This window comes from Barbatula barbatula (assembly GCF_947034865.1).
Source record: "Barbatula barbatula genome assembly, chromosome: 19".
In the NCBI taxonomy this organism is placed as follows: domain Eukaryota; kingdom Metazoa; phylum Chordata; class Actinopteri; order Cypriniformes; family Nemacheilidae; genus Barbatula; species Barbatula barbatula.
In genome coordinates, this window is record NC_136782.1 from 1,915,230 (window position 1) to 1,933,070 (window position 17,841).

Genomic DNA, 17,841 nt, shown 5'->3' on the forward strand with positions numbered 1-17,841 from the left:
TTTCTTCAGTGTCATTTTGTCACTGTTGTAATGTTGACATCATATCTTCCTCAAATAAATTATGTTATTTTTACAAGAAATCAAAAACACTGTGGATAAGATAAATTAACAATTATGGTCAATTTAAAGTTTTTTAAAGTTTTGTTTACCCATTCTAAAATAAGAAGAAACAGTAGCAATAAAAATATAAAACTTTTCACACTTGATTAATGAGTTTATCAAAACAACACTGGCAGGAATCAATATAGTCTGATGTGTTAGTGATCTGTTATTTATTAGTAATGGCACAAGATGGATTGGGTGCCCATAGTAATGCCCTTGGGCTAGACCATGTCAACACCAACCCATAATATTTTTGTCTTACGATTTACATTCCTTTGCTAATTAAGTTCGGACTTGATAGCAAGAGCTGTATGTGGATTCACTTGCATTTAAAACAACATAAGTTCAATAAATAAATAAAGTAGAAACAATTTCATTAAAAACACAAAGTAATAAATACATAATATTATTGCTGACTGTTTAATCCAAAGTGCCATGCCAGGACACCAAAACTTACCTGGTAGAGCATAGCATTAAAGGTTGTGAGTTCGATCACGAATGCTTTGGTTAAAGTAACGAATACACTAAGTTTCAGAAATTTACAAATCAGCACAATATTGTACTTCAATAAGAATCAAGAAAATATCTAAATTCTGCCCACACTGAGAGAAACAAGCTCAAGTCTGGAAGGTAGATAAGGTGTATGTGCCATGACATAAAGTGTAACAGCACCACAACCGTTTTCCCATTTAATGTGCAATTCAAAACAAGATCATGAACAGATCCATCTTCACTGCTTGGCAGAACCTTAAGGCAGAAGTCAGAGTTGAGACTATACATAAGGTTGTGATTGCTCGTGGATCAAAGGTCATCACTAGGGCTTCACAGCAGGTTGTGCCCCAGAACAATGGTACTAAAAGTCCAATTAACTCTGTGATGAGTGTTGATCAATTACTGCCACTGACCAACTGATTATTCTGTTCTCAGTCAATAATGTTAGGTGATGTATATGTAATGAACAAAAACATGAGTTTAATTCAGAGTAAGTTTGTGGACATTGTGGGTCAAGGGTTGTGAGTGAGTGAAATGGATGAGGTGTTAAAAAACAGTGATATGGGTCTCTGAGATTATATAAAGCCAGGAGTGCACTCATACCGACTCGTAACGGCATGAAATCGGATGCATTCAGATCTCTGAAGATATGAATATGTGACTGGATCTACTTCTGGAACAGGTTTCTTATGCATAATAATCTTATTATGAATGGTAATAATCCTATTTCTACATTGTGATTTTTATTGTGTTCATGTTCTCTCAAGAATTCCTGATCTAACATTCATTTGTTCTCTCTGTCTGTAGTGTCTGACCTGTCACAGACGTGTACTCTGACCATGTCGTGTTCCCTAGACAATGCACGCTCATGTGCTAAAGCTCCTGAAGTGGCCAGTGTCAGAGTTCAGCTGGAAATGCAGAGTTTGTGGCGCCAATTTGACCAACTTGGCACTGAAATGATTGTGACAAAAGCTGGAAGGTTTCGTCAATTCTCACAACTGTTAACATTGCCATTTTGTAGTATTACATGTAGATCGTGTAGACTGTTTCTGACGTTAGCATGAGTAAATGCCTGCCCACTGCCATGTGCCACAATGTTGTGGGTGTTTATAAGAGCATATAAAAGCATTGAGCTGAATATGCAGGGTTCAGTGTTTTGGAAAAAAATTGTCATAGTTATACTAACCTAAGAAAACAGCTTATTTTGTTGTTAATGTTAAGCACATTCATTTCTACATTACTTTTGTTTTCTTGTGTTTCCACAGAAGAATGTTTCCCACATTTCAAGTACACATCTCAGGCATGGACCCAGCAGCAGAATATGTTCTCCTTATGGACTTTATTCCTGTGGATGAAAAGCGATACAGGTATCAACATTTGACTAAACTATTACAATTTGGAATAATGCCAGAAGATCTGTACACCTAGCAGGTTTACATACATTATGTTTTTTATGGCTTCATGTTTTTGATGCCACGTTATACTGCTCACACAAGCTTATCATTTCAATGTGCAAACAGCTTGTAACGCACAAGAACATACCCAACTTCCAAGGTTGTCCATGAATGCCTGTAGAAAACACAGGTTAATACAGTTTGGAGCCAATGTGGTGGGTACTGTACTGTATATGGGGACCAGCAATGGAGAATATGGCATTGCGCTGTGGCTGTTAATGCATTTGTTTCAGACAAATCCAAGTATTGACGATGAATGCATGTTTTGTGGATTCAGGGAAACACATTTTCATTGTTTTTGGCGTGTGTATGACTTGAAATGCTTTTTTATTTTTTTGGTTATGTTGTGTGGGAATGCAGAGTTAAATTCACACCACATTTTTTACTTCACCGCTTCATCACTAATATGGGCTAACTAAAGGTTTTTCTTGCAGGTACGCTTTTCACAGCTCCTCCTGGCTGGTGGCTGGATGTGGAGATGTGGCGCCTCCTGGAAGAGTACACTTTCACCCGGACTCGCCAGCATGGGGAGCCCAGTGGATGAAGCAGACCGTCTCCTTCGACCGCCTCAAACTCACCAACAACTTGCTTGATGATAATGGCCACGTAAGAACACAAACACACACTTGTATACAGTTCACACGTGTGCCTGGGTTCTTGCACGGATTCAAACATGTATGCTTGTATCTAGATGATATTGAACTCAATGCACCGGTACCAGCCACGGCTGCATGTGGTGCTGGTTGACAGGAGTCGAAACAGCCAGATATATGCTCACCGCAACTTCTGCACTTTCACCTTCCCAGAGACCCGCTTCATCGCAGTCACCGCCTACCAGAACCACAGGGTACCAAACATTGAAAGCTCGATTTTGGGCTCAATTTGCCCCCCAAGTGATCAGCAACAGATTTTTTTGTCTAATAACACTCATTTGTGGCTTTGATTGTTATGATTATTTTACTGCTCCCAAACGTGTCAGAGCCTCCATGGTCCTGAATTGTAAAATTTGATATTAACAACTCTTGATAAGGCTATCTCCGACAGGACACCCATTATAGCCAATGACAGCGAACAAGCTTCAAACTGATGTTGCATGCTGTTATAGCTTAAACATGACAGCAACAAACATTTCATAAGTAGAGTATTGACAAAGAATATATCTTTTTGTCAAAAATGTGCCTCTGGCCTTACTGTTAGCTTGCCACTAGCCTAAAAAATACAAAAGTTTTCAGCAAACAATTATAATTTACATTACCCAAAGAGTCAGGTTATGACTGGGTTGCATAGTCTAGTTGGACCTTGATAGTAGATGCCATAATGCCATCATTAGTTCACAGGGACAAACTCATTACATTTAAATGTCATCATCAAGTCATTAATTTATTTGCATGCTTTGCTCCGTTTGAATGCTTTAAAAGTATTACTTATAGCGTTTTTATAACACCTTTTCTGCCATAGATTACTCAGCTAAAGATTGCCTGCAATCCTTTTGCGAAAGGGTTTCGTACCGCAGAGCCTGAAAACAGGTAAATAGTTAGAGCGTAAGGGAAATTCCATTGAAATGTCAACAATGAAAAATATCTAGTTTTTACCATGCTTACAACACAGATTTCTACATTTGGTGGTTAAAATATACATGTGAGTTCTCTCTTCAAGTTTTTTAAAGCATATGTTTTACTTTTTAGTGGACAATTTGCCATAGTCAGATAAGTGCCATTTTCAGGATTGTCACATCCATAACTGTACATATTCCTCCTAAATTCCATAATGCACGTTTATTTCCCTTTTTTAAAACAGAAAACTTGTGCATAGACTGATTTTTTAACTCTATCAACAATACAAACAAATGGTTTAATATATTGGTAAAGAAATACATTCTCTGAGTGTTTTTATGCTGGTATTGCCCATTACAGTCACACAGCATGAGACCAACATGGATTGGGGCTTTTTTGTTAATTGTTATATAAACATGCGTTTTGTTGTCAATATTAGGTTATTACCATATACTTATGGTTATTTGCTTTTAATTTTGACATTGCTAAAGTGTCTCTATTCAAAACATTTTGTACACAGCAGATAGTTCTTCTTAATCCTTTAAAAGGAGGTTAAAACATCATCGTAGTCATCATCAAGTTTCTTTGATGTCATAAATTGTTTGGACTATCTCTGGCTAATGATTAATAGCTCTAGCTCAAGACTGTGTCCTTCGACGTCTGCATTTCAAGAGCGACTGCGTCACAGCAGCAAGAAGACTGTTCCATTTCAAAGGCTCCTTCAAATGACCCTTAAAAATGTGTTCTTTCACCCGGCTCCTTGTTAGTGTTCTAATATAATACATGATGATGTCTATTAATATTACTGCTGCATTCTTGTGTTGTCCTTTGGCATTTTTCAAAGATTCGTTAATGAAATACTGTTAGGCAGTTTAATCAACTGTAACTAGGAAATCCTCCGTAGGCTAGACCGACTCATTTCAAGTCCGAGTCCTGACCTTCAAAGTCTGCATTCTTCGAACTGGGAAACAGAATGACAAAAAAATCATAAACAACTAATGAACTATATTATTCGGATAAAGGGTGTCGACGTATGACCTAAAACACCCTTTACTGTGGAAAAAAATAACGAATTGTAATTGTTTAGCAAAAACAGATGCACAGACTCTAATAGCTTATAACTTGAGTGTCATGTTCATTGCTTGTAGGCCAAAACTGATGTTATGACAATTGTGTTTTTTCAACAGGTCTGCTAATAGTGACTCCACATGTGATTCTTCTCGGGTGTCATTGCCATGGAACATGCTTGAGGGGGCCACTGCCCGTGAAGACCAGCCGCTCCAAGATCAACAGCATCTTAATCGTGGGTTCAGCTGTATAACATCACAAGTTTAGGCAGATGGATGAAAATGCCATCATGTAACTTGCTGATAAAAAACAAATCTGAGTTTAGGTTGGAATAGGCTACAGCATGCTCAGGAATAATGCAAATGTCACAGCCTGTTTTCTACTCTTTTCTACAGGTTATTCAAGCTTTCATGATCCAGGCCTGCAGACAGTAGTAAATGAATCACCGTTGTTTCATAATGAAGGCATGTTCTACAGTTCAGTCAGGAAGGAAAAGAAGTCACATGATCATTTTCACACCGGCCCAATGTTCTTCACATTGCCCTGTCAGTGGGACAGTGTGAGCAGACCAGAGAGAAGTCTGATTGGTTAACTATTGCTCACTGGAATTAGCTTGATACATTTTTTGGGTAACTTCAAAAATGGTAATAACTAGATTCATTGGTTTTATTGACATTCATTCATTATAATACATTATATACATCATGTGTTTTATTATGTTAACCTGTTTTTATGGTGTTAGTTAGCTGTATTTTTGTTATTATGGCTCAAATCAAAACAAAACAACTGCAGTTTGATTGATATGAATGTGATTTATCTCATTCTGGAACCAAACTCTTCATATATTCATCCTTATCCAGCGCACAACTACAAGTCCCACAATGCATCACACTGCGTTTGACATTAGTTGTGCGCTGGATACGTCTGAAATCAGATTCATTATAGCAAACTGACTCATTTGGACAGAGTCGGTTCATAAAAACAATTCACAGTGTCATCGCAAAAAAAGACATTGAGAGTGCGCTGAAACTGCTTTTTAATGCTACATTTTCGATCGATACATAAAGACGTATTTAAGCTTTATCTATTAACCAAACGAAGCTCTTTCAATCGAATGATTCATGAACGCTTTGCATATCACTGTGACCGAATCACGAATAAAGAACCTGTTCAAATGTGTCAGTGGTCTGTGAATCGAGCATCGCTGCAGTGTGTGTGAGGAAGATGGAGGAGGCATCGTAGGCTTGAGGACACAGAGATGCGGATTATAGATGTTTGCGACGCAAGACTGCCATACAGGAATATCAAACGCTTAATGGATATGACACCGAGCATAATTTAAGACGGCAGGACTAAATGAATGATGTACTATTTGGTTTCAGTTTACAAATGAGTTTCATTCATTTAAATACAATTGTGTTTGAATAGCTACATTTTTCTTTAAAGGAGATGCGGGAGGGTTTTTCTGTGAGCCATGTCTTCATGTAAGAATGAATATGTATAGGTAATCCTGAAATATGTGGAAAACAAAAGGTTCATGCGGATGGTGAATGCAGAGGGCGAGGGAAACAGGATAAGCTGCATCTCGCACGTCGTTTACGATCGGGAATTGGCGTCTATGACGTATCGGTAGACAACTTGAAGGCGCACTGCAGAAAACAGACGGATTTTAAAACATTGAAACATGAAGGTGCAGCTGGTCATTCTGTATTTGTGGGCATTAACGGCTCTTCTGCCGGTCACCTTCTCTGGTGCCGTTTCTTGGCCGGTCCTTCTGCGTTTTCCCTTGCGGCAGGGGCCCCTCTCACCGCCTGCATCCACCAGGGGTACTGTTCGGTCTGTCAGGACAAGGAGGGGAGCCGGCGGGATGAATTTTGTGAACATGATCGACAATCTGAGAGGAAAGTCAGGACAGGGGTATTACATCGAAATGGCCGTGGGCACACTGTCCCAGAAGGTGAGATTCGTTCCCTGCAAAACCATCTGGCTCTCACCAAACAGTAAAGTATTCTTCTATACTTCTTCCGAGCACTACTTTTACTATTTCGATTCTTATACTATATTGTCACAATGCATTGCGCTCATTTGAACTATTTCAACAGTTATTTCCAATGTGACAAATGCACAGTTCTCAACTGTGATTTGAATTATATTGTACTTCAGCACAGCAACAACAATGTAACAAGCCAAACATAGTATGGCATGTACAAACTATACAGAGCAGTAAGTGCATTACATAGCCGATATATGCAGTAGAGTAGGCCACAGGCTGACACAGACCGTAGAGTACTTGCTGAAAGAGTACCAGAATTTGCTCCAGCCGTCATGTTGCACTGCCGGTTCGCAGACGAATTGTTCTTTTGATCCGGTTCTTCACCAAATTGGTAGTTTCTGTAAAACGCTGATGAAGGATCATTTATATTTATTTAACATCACTGTGTGCCTGTTTTGGGGTACTTTAGTTACAACACTTAGGTATGAAACGTATCAGATCATGACGATGATGTGTTAACCGACACAAGTAATGATAACTGATTTATATATTTGAATGTGCTGAGTGTATTTTCATCCCAGCCGGCCAGGATGATAGACTTGATGTGTTACGTCAATGGCAAGAGACATCATTACGCCAGGAACTGGACTTCCCATCACTACTGCCTGTAAAATAATTGAACACCACCATAGAGATGTACAGAAAATAATTCACACTGATTGAGAAGAGAATATTGACATTTGCCTCCTCAAAATAGCTTTACATCTGCCTGCCATCTATTGATAAAACAAGTTTATGCTCCAACAGTAATGGCACCAAAGTAACACATTTTCGTCAGAAAGTTGGAGTAAATGTAACAAACAATTTAACAAATTGGGGCAAAATCATTTAGTTTTTTAAAGATGTTTCAGCAGCGACAAAATAAACAAACGGTATGATGACCAATACAAATATGCAATAAAATATTAATATAAATTCAATATAAAATAAATTGTCTTATTAAAACCAAACAAAGGACACTTCAGCGAGCATTTGATAAAACAGTCTAAAATATAAATGTTTTCCTTAAACTGAGCAGTAAAAGAGCTGGCTACTTGGCTAAGGTTGCTCCCTGAGCGCACAAAAAGTTTGGATTTGATTCAACAATGTTAAGTGGTTGAAATGCACGCATGCACACACACTTCAATGTCAGATAAAAGTCCCACTGCAAGATTTGTTGACGCTTCCAGACAAAACATTGCTACTGCTACCTTATTGGCTATGTTTTCAATTCATTCTGTAACATCACAATGCTAAAGAGGTTTAATGTAGCAGTGCTTGACATTTCTTTGAAATGTCATTGGGATCACATGAACAAGTTTTTCCAAAAAGGTCACATTAATGATTATTGATTAAAAACTTTACTGAAATAAATAAGTTTTTGGGTTGTGAATCTCACAGAATGCATTGTGTTAACACAATATATCATCATCAATATCATGGTCTGCTAGGTTATTTATTGTAATGTGCGTATTATTATGACATTAGAAATCCCGGTTAATATCACAGTTAGTGACGCTGGGTTATTTATAGTATTATATTGTTAAGGGTATAAACGTGATAGATAGATATAACTTTAAATTCCTTATTAAACAAGTGGAAGGAAATTAATGAATGTGTTTTGCACACCAAACATCGTAAAAAACTATTTTCCCTCACAACATATTTATTTTCTGGACAGCAGGGTCACAGTTATGTGCTGGAGCTACAGAAGGATAGTCATGTGAATATTAGGGATTTCTGGAGGAAAAGAGATTAATGCAAGGATTAATGCGAGTCTCCTGTAGTAAGGATGCAGGCATACAAGCTGGATTCAGAGGGCAGAAAAAACAGTAAGTCCACAGGACGAATCAATAACAAAAGGACTCAGCGTAATTTTTTACATGCTGGCGAGAGACAGGTGGATTAAAATTCAGATAAAGGTCTTCATGCTGAAAAGCCCTCATTCATGAAAAATGAAATTGGCATCACCCTTCAAACATAAATTTGTGTAAGATTGGTTTTATGAATGATTTAGAGATTTCTGCTAGAGGTCGTGATGCCGTTCAGTGCCATGGTGTTTTGTATAGGGACCCCATTCTGTCTTGATAGAATTGTTAGACCAACAGAAAGGTAACGTCTCAGTTATGACAGGACCCCCCAAACGCGTTTGCAAACAAACACACAGGGATTCCCCTACACTGTAAACCCGGATAAGTAGAATCTACTTAAAAAAATCCAGGTAACTCGTTGCCTTAAAATTTTTAAGTAATGAAGCATTAGTTGAATAAGTTAACTGGACTACGTTCAATGTACTTGAGCCCATAATGGAATGGAATAGAATATTTAAGTTGAATGTACTAATAACCGAGTTACAGTGACTGAAGATACTTAGTTTAAACGATCATTCCCCACCCATTTATTTAACTCGGCTTGTTAAGTAAGCATTACTCCATTACCAATTCAACTAAATTGTATATTCTAACTGCCCCAACTTATTTCTAACTCAAAATATGTCTTTCAATCAATAGAACCCTGTAAAATACAAAGATACAACTGACACATTAAACTGATCAAATTTTTTTTATTTTATTTTTTATTAGCAACAAAAGAAACAAAGTCATGACCTAATTCTATTTCCTCACTGATGGCATGAAAAGAAAAAAATATCTTCCTATTTACCTCCAATCATATTGAATTACACCTCTCTAAATTAGGTTGACAAACTGGCAGGATAAAACTCAGCCCTGCTGAAGACTGGCATCTTAAAAGTTATACTTCAAAACTCAACATTTACTCTTCAAATTTGGTTGACAAACTGGCAAGATAAAACTCATCCCTGCTGAACACTGGTATCTTACATTTAACATATACAAATAAAAAAAATCTGTACATGGAAAAACAAAAAAGTGTGTGAGAATAACATTAACTAAATAAGCTAACATTAGCTAAATAACAAAAACTTAGAGGCATGACAGTAGTTAACTAACAACGAATAAATAAATAAAAAATCAAGAAATTAAAGCTAATTATGTTAGCTAGTGTGCAACAACTTACTAGGATGTTTGCAGTTCTCTGGCTAGCTGCTGCACCGTCTCAACTTTAGCTGTCTGGAAGCAACAGAGTAAAATGGTTCAGAGCGGACATATTAGCTCGGTATCACTTTAAAAGCATGTAGAGATTGCCTGGCCAGCAGTCTATTGTGTGAACGAGTACGTTACCCGGACACCTGGCGGACTCGAAGTGTACCCAAATCAGACGGTCGCCGAACACGTCGGAGAAAAGCTAAATTTATTTCAGTCAGTCGTAGTCACACAATAGAATCCGCTAACAAGGCAGCGGGTATTAGCGCCAACTTACCGGGACGTTCGATGTTCCGTGCTGAGCTAACGATCGCTGCTTCAGGCGTCAGGCTCAGCTCAACTTGCACTAGCTGTCTGGAAGCGACATACAATTTCCGTTACGGGCGCTAGCTAACGTTACCAGTGAAGATATTCGTTAGCTATGAGAGTGTGGGGCAGAGTTAGCTGGATAGCTACCCTGCTAATAACTAGCGAAGTTCATTTTTCATTTTTTTTAAAATAACTACAGTACTATTGAAATGAAACTTTGATATACAGATATATATCTAATAGATACTTTGAGTTATATCAAAGTATAATTTCTATAGTGTTGTCCCCATGAAAATATATAATAAAATATTTGTACAAATGTGAGGGGTGAACTCACTTTCGTGATATACTGCTAGCTAAGTTACATCAGCAAGCAGTCGGGACTGCAACGGCATGCCAGTGCCGGGTTCCCACTTACCGTTTTGTGGCTGAACTCGGTTTATTCACCGAAGGCTTCTTACTTCGGTGAATGAACAACGTGCTTGCTGTAACGGCAATTTAGATACAGGTGTATTCCGTCTCAAATTTTGGCGGTTGTGACGTCAATGCGGTGCTATTTGTAAAAGGCAAAACTTGATGATATTGAGTTGTTTGAGCTCAAACACATAACAAACTAAAAAACTTAACTTAACTTAAAAACACAATTACAATAAGAAAGGACATGAAAAAGTTAAGCTTAATCAGAATTAACTAGTAATGTCAACAAATTAGACACATTTAAGTAATATGAACTCAAACTGTTTAAGTTGAATCAAAATCTGGGTTTACAGTGTAGAAGGCGACAGTGAATGGATGCAAGGGAAGCTTAGGTCTCCCTGATTCTGTAACCCTACTGTTGACTGGTATGGTTAGAAACAGGTAAACATCAGTCATTGCGCTTTATTGAACCTGAAAAAGGAAATCATTAATTCAGTGCAGGGGAGAGTAACAGCGTGATGCCATTCCCCTCACAAAACACACTTTGACGAGAGATTGTACAGGGCCTGGTTAAAATGTGGTTTTTAGTGTTGATATTTTCATCATTAAGAATTTGTATTATACGACCACAATTAATCACAATGTAAATGTTTTTTATCAATTGATCCACCCGAACCACAGATTATCAGCATCATACCCTGCTCATTTAGGAGATTGCATTGGTCATTATGGCAATGAGATATTGCGTCTGAGTGTTAATCACCTACAGAAATTTCCTATGCCATTTTGCCCTGTTTAGTAAATCTGGCCCATAGTCGTAACCAAGAAGTTATTCATTTGCACATAAAAAATGAAAGTAGGCCTATTCAGACCCTCTCGCTCTCTCGAAACCTGTGGTCCACAGCTGGCACATACGAGGGTCCCCCTTTACACAGGAACCAAGGTAGGTGACGATGCCAGCTGTGTTGGTGAGAGTGGCAGTATGACCTCAGATGCCTTCCGACATCTTTGATCTTACCGCCTGTCCATTGGACTGAGGGTGTTATCCGGAGGTCAGGTTAATGGTGACTTGCAGGAGTGAGAAGAAAGCCTTCCAGACCCAGGAAATGAACCTTGGACCCCTGTCCAAAACCAGATCCTCAGGGATCCCAAAGTTCCTGAACACGTGAGTGAAGAGAGCCACTGCGGTCTCCAATGCTGTGGGGAGACGAGGCAAGGGGATTAGTTTACAGGCCTTGGAGAAACAATGGCCACGAGAATGCAGGTGAACATGACAGATAGAGGAAGGTCCATGATTAAGTCTGTGGCTAGGTGGGACCAGGGGCAATTGGGAATCGGCAGGGGAAGTCGCCATGGGGTTTTGGATATAGCACAGGGTCAGCTGACTGCCTTGGTGTCCTGATCCTGCAACAGTGTGTGCAGATCCCATTAGTGTCGGAAGTAGCTCAGGGAGAACAAAAGTCTGTCCTTCTGGTGCCGTGTGGTAACCCTTATCAATAGTGAGAAATACTGCTGGTGGAAGTATGGATTCTGGGTCGGCAGAATCCTGCGCACGCTGAAAGGGAAAATGTTGAGTATGCACCAACGTTTTTAGATTTTTAAAACCATGCAAAAACCTGTCCATAATTCCCTTTATGAATCCTAGTCAGGGTAGGACTGTGTACGTGTATCTCCACCCAATCTCCTCCCCGATAGAACCATATATGGAGCTTATAATGGTTTGTTTAACTATGCATAACGTCCTCTGCCTATCATTTCCATAAGCATATTTCCATTCACGGGCCGGTACAAGACATGATGAAGATGTTCCAATGGACCACTTCACTAATGGATTGCGCAGTGTCCACAATTATATCAAGATGTGCACTTTTGGTTCTTTTAGAACACAAGTTGCGTGATTTAGTTTAAGAGGAAATGTAATGCACCTCTCGCTGTAATTACAACATGGAAACACGCAACATGCCACCTGAAAGTGCATGCACTAGAAATATAACTATACTTTTTGTTTACTTTTAGAGGTCACTTGAGTGCTTTACTCCATTAATAAGAGTGAAATATTTAATCAAATGTGTGTATAAACGAGAAAACAGAGTTTAAAACAATTCTGCCAGTAGTATTGGGCTTCACTCACACCAGTAAAGGAGTGCATATGCATGGTCCCATATTTGAAAAATGCTTATAACCAAACAGATCTGTTTGCCGCCCGCATAAAGTTCAATGCTATGCTCCTGGCCTACGAGACCACCACCGGGTCTGCACCATCGTATCTTCACTCGCTAATGCAGATCTATGTTCCTGCCAGATCACTGCGGTCTGCAAAGGAACAACGACTAGTGGTACCATCCCAAAAAGGAAAAAAGTCACTCTCCCGTACCTTCTCTGGATCTGTTCCACATTGGTGGAATGATCTACCTGCTGCTACAAGATCAGCAGACTCGGTTGCCTTCTTTTGATTTAACCTAATTCTTTTCCCTTTCTTTCTTCTTATTTAAAAAATAATATATATATATATATATATATATATATATATATATATATATATATATATATACTAACCTCACTATTCTTAGCTTTGTATACTGTGCTAGGCTTTATTGGACTAGTTTTGATGCACTTATGTATTTTGTTGCCTATGTTGTTAAAATTGCTTCCAGTGTTTCCTCAAGAGGAGGTGGATTGTGCATTTACATCAACAAAGCTTGGTGCACGAACTCTGTTATTGTCGGGAGACACTGCTCGGCTAACCTTGAGTTTCTCATGGTTAAATGTAGACCGTTTTATCTGCCACAGGAATTCACTTCCACCATTATAACGGCAGCTTATATTCCTGCCGGATGCTGATGCCAAGCTTGCTATGAAAGAACTTCATGCAGCCATCAGTAAACAACAGACTGCTCACCCGGAGGCTGCATTTATTGTTAAGGGAGATTTTAATCACTCAAACTTAAAGACAGTGCTCCCTAAATTCCATCAGCATGTTTCCTGCCACACAAGAGGAAACAAAACTTTGGACCATGTCTACACAAACATGGCTGAAGCTTACGCCGCGACCCCCCTCCCCCACCTGGGTCAATCTGATCACCTTTCTTTCTTCCTCACCCCCAAGTACATTAATCTCATTAATCGTGTGAAGCCATCAGTGAAGACCATCAAGGTGTGGCCTGCGGGGGCAGACTTTTCACTCCAGGAAAGGTTTCTACACACAGACTGGAGTCTGTTTGCTTCTTAGGCCACCAGTGGCTCTCACACGGACATAGACAGTTACACCTCATCTGTATTGGACTACATAAATTCCACCATTGATAGTGTCACAACCCAGAAGCAGATCACCACGTACCCTAATCAGAAGCCATGGATGAACAAGGAAGTGCGCCTCCTGTTGAAAGCACGTAACACTGCCTTCCGATCGGATGATGCACAGGCCTATAGTACTTCCAGGGCAAATCTGAAGAGGGGCATCAAAAAGGCCAAGCACTGCTACAAAATGAAGCTAGAGGAGCATTTTTCTAATTCTGACCCTCGACGCATGTGGCAGGGCATCCAGGCCATCAGTGACTACAAACCCAAACACCCCACCCCCATAGCCACAGATGCCGTCTTCCTGAACGAGCTTAATGACTTTTATGCTCGCTTTGAGAGAGACAATAATGAAACAGCTACCAAGCTCACACCCTCTGCTGACCACCCAATCATCACACTTAACTCCACTGATGTTCACACTGCACTAAGCCGGATCAACGCGCGCAAGGCTGCTGGCCCAGATGGCATCCCTGGTCGTGTACTCAAGGCATGTGCGGAGCAGCTCGCTGGGGTCTTCACGGACATCTTCAACCGGTCCCTCGCCCAAGCAGTGGTTCCAGCATGTCTTAAATCCACCTCCATTGTGCCCATCCCAAAACATTCGAACCCGACATGCCTTAACGACTACCGCCCTGTAGCACTCACACCCATTGTTATGAAGTGCTTTGAGCGGCTGGTCCTGGCACACCTAAAGGTCCCCCTACCACCCACACTGGACCCATACCAATTTGCCTATCGCTCACACATCTGGACAATAAGGACACTTATGCACGTATGCTGTTCGTAGACTTCAGCTCTGCTTTCAACACGGTCATCCCTTCCAAACTAATCATCAAACTTGGAAACCTAGGCATCAACAACCCTACCTGCAACTGGATTATGGACTTCCTGACGAACAGGCCTCAGCTGGTTAGGTTACATCTGCTCCACCACCACCACCCTCAACACTGGTGTACCACAGGGCTGCGTACTGAGCCCCTTTCTCTACTCCCTTTTCACACTCGACTGCAGGCCTGTGAACGGATCTAACTCCTTCATCAAGTTTGCAGATGATACAACAGTGATTGGTCTCATCAGCAACAACGATGAGACTGCATACAGAGATGAGGTCCGGCACCTGGCCACATGGTGCTCAGACAACAACCTGCTCCTTAACACCTCCAAGACAAAGGAGATCATCGTGGACTTCAGGAAGGCGAAAGGAGGCACACACGACCCCATGCACATTAATGGGATGGCTGTTGAACGTGTTTCTAGTTTTAAGTTCTAGTTCACATTTCGGAGGACCTGTCCTGGACCACCAACACCTCATGCCTGGTCAAGAAGGCTCACCAGCGTCTCTTCTTTCTGAGGACACTGAAGAAGAACCAACTGTCTTCAACTATCCTGGTGAACTTCTATCGCCGCACGATAGAGAGCATCCTGACCAACTGTGTCACAGTCTGGTACGGGATCTGTTCTGTTGCTGAGCACAAGGCACTGCAGCGGGTGGTGAAAACAGTCCAGCGCATCACAGGGACTACACTTTCTGCCATTGAGGACATCCAGAAGAAACGCTGTCTGCGACAAGCTCGCAGCATTCTCAAGGACTCCTCTCACCCCGCTCATAGACTGTTTACTCTCCTGCCTTCCGGTAGGTGCTTCCGGTGCCTCCGGACAAGAACCAGCAGACTAAGAAACAGTTTTTTTTCCCAGAGCTTTTTCATTATTGAACTCTGCCCCCCACTGATTCCACTACCTCAGTTACCTTTAACTCCAATGCTGCAATAACATTGTTTACATTGCGCTACAGGGCTGCATGCATGACTGAACTGTACACACCAGTACTTCATGTATCTGCTCTACCGGACTGTTTACACACACACAGCATCATTTGCACTCTATACTGCTCACTTGCACACCAGGAATATTTAACTGAATGCTCATTTGCACTAATGGACCACTTCCATAACTGCACTAACCTATCTACTGCACTGTAATTCTATTAACTGCACCCACTCATCTATTGCACTGTAACTTCAATAACTGCATTAACTAATCTACTGCACGGTAACTCTATTAACTGCATCCACTCATCTATTGCACTGTAACTTCAATAACTGCATTAACTAATCTACTGCTCTGTAACCCATAAACTGCATTAACTCATCTTCTGGACTGCAACCTATTAAATGCATTAACTCGTATACTCCACCGTAACTTTAATAACTGCATTAACTCACCTATTGCACTGCAACTTTAATAGCCAATGTCAATAATTTATGCATACCTAAGTCACTTGCACTATTTTAGTCTAAATTATTATCTGTTCATATCCACCTGTACATTAATGTTCATAGTATATAGCCATCTGTATATATTGTTCATAGTATATACCTTCTGTCATTTTTTTCATAGAACATACCTACTGCAAAATATTTTTATAGTCCATGCCCACTGTATTATATTCTCACTATTGTATTCTGTATTTATTCTAACTGTATATCCTGCACTTGCTAACTGCACTTCTGGTTAGACCTAAACTACATTTCGTTACACTGTACTTGTATATGTGTAATGACAATAAAGTTGAATCTAATGTAATCTAATCTGTAAATCACTTTGGATAAAAGCGTCTGCTAAATGACTAAATGTAAATGTAGATCTTGCTCCCCCATTGACTCCCATTGTAGGGAAAATTACTTTATCTATATTTTTCTTCTGTTTACCACAAAATAAGATATTTTGAAGAATGTAGGACAGCAAATAGTTCTGGAGCACTTTTGACTACCATTGTATTTTTTCCTGCTATGGTAGTAAATGGGGGGCAAGATCTGTCTGGTTATTAGCATTATTACAAATAACTTTCTCTGGGTTCATTAGATCAAATACATTATACAGATTTGAAACAACTCAAGTGAGAGAAATAATGATAGAATTTTCTGAATCTCGCCAATTCCCCTTGACTGCATAATGTGAGTACGCATGGGTCTGTAAGAGTTTGCTTTAGGGCTGCAACAACGAATCGATAAAATCGATAAAAATCGATTATTAAAAATGTTGGCAACGAATTTCATTATCGATTCGTTGTATCGCGCGACTATAACGCGCGCCACATGTTTGAGTGGCGTGAGCGTGGCGTTTCTGTTGCGTGTCAGCTCTGTGGCGGCTGCGTCGTGTTTTCTGTATCTTTGCACACATGCACCGTGCCTGACGCGGCGCTGGCGCGCTGCTGCTGCTATAGGTGACATAGAGGGAGGCCGCCGACAGACAAGGGTCTTGTATTCACGACAAGTTTAAACTTTTTTCACATAACCTACACCTTCCAAAATCCGAAAAATGAGTAAGTAGGCTGTCTGTTTATTTAAATAACATTTCCAAATGTTTTGTAGCTTTATTACCTGATGTTGGACCGTCACTCAGATGACACACTAGACTACGTTGTTATTGTAGTGTGTCATATTTTTTTCCATTTTTAATCACATTGTTAAGAGCATAAAAAACAAAAATAATTCAGTCACCAATACATTTTGGGGTTTAATACGAACCACAATTCGTATTAAGATGATTCTCAGATATGTTATTAAAGATGTAACGTAATCAATTGATGCACGTGTTTACTTTATGCAATATGTGTTTAAGATGGACATAAATTAATATTCCCATTCAATGCAATGTATCTTTTCATTGGATATAGCCTAAGCATTTTCTTGGAGGAAGATTTTATGGAAAAAAGTAGTTAATTGGAGTATTCATTTGCAACATTTTAGTAATAATATCTCATACTTAATAGGAATATTAATGTATAATTTATTTCAATATTCACTTGTTGTTTCTCCAAAAATGCATTATAAACATGATTTAAGTCCTGATGTTTTCTACAGTGGACATGTAAACCCCGTAACGTGTAGATGTTGGTTTAATGAAATTCAATTTGAAAATACGATCAAATAAATGATGATTAGCTTTCAAACATCAAAATGGCATTCATTAATATGTATTCGTGTACAAAATTACATATAAACATCTTTTCCTATTCTATTTTGCCTGGAAACGCTTCCAACACGCTTGCG

At 39.6% G+C, this 17,841-nt stretch overlaps 1 protein-coding gene across 2 annotated transcripts in view; it reads left to right on the forward strand.

Moving 5' to 3' along the window:
* The first annotated feature begins 5,860 nt into the window (after window positions 1-5,860).
* bace1 (beta-secretase 1) overlaps window positions 5,861-17,841 on the forward strand; it is a 40,234-nt gene continuing 28,253 nt past the window's right edge. Inside the window, exon 1 of one of the 2 annotated variants that reach the window (XM_079481765.1) lies at window positions 5,861-6,626. In XM_079481765.1, the coding sequence (XP_079337891.1) occupies window positions 6,354-6,626 (273 nt within the window). In that variant the 5' untranslated portion in view covers window positions 5,861-6,353. Of the gene's footprint in view, window positions 6,670-17,841 lie in introns of both variants that reach the window. The other variant, XM_079481766.1, reaches the window with a different exon arrangement.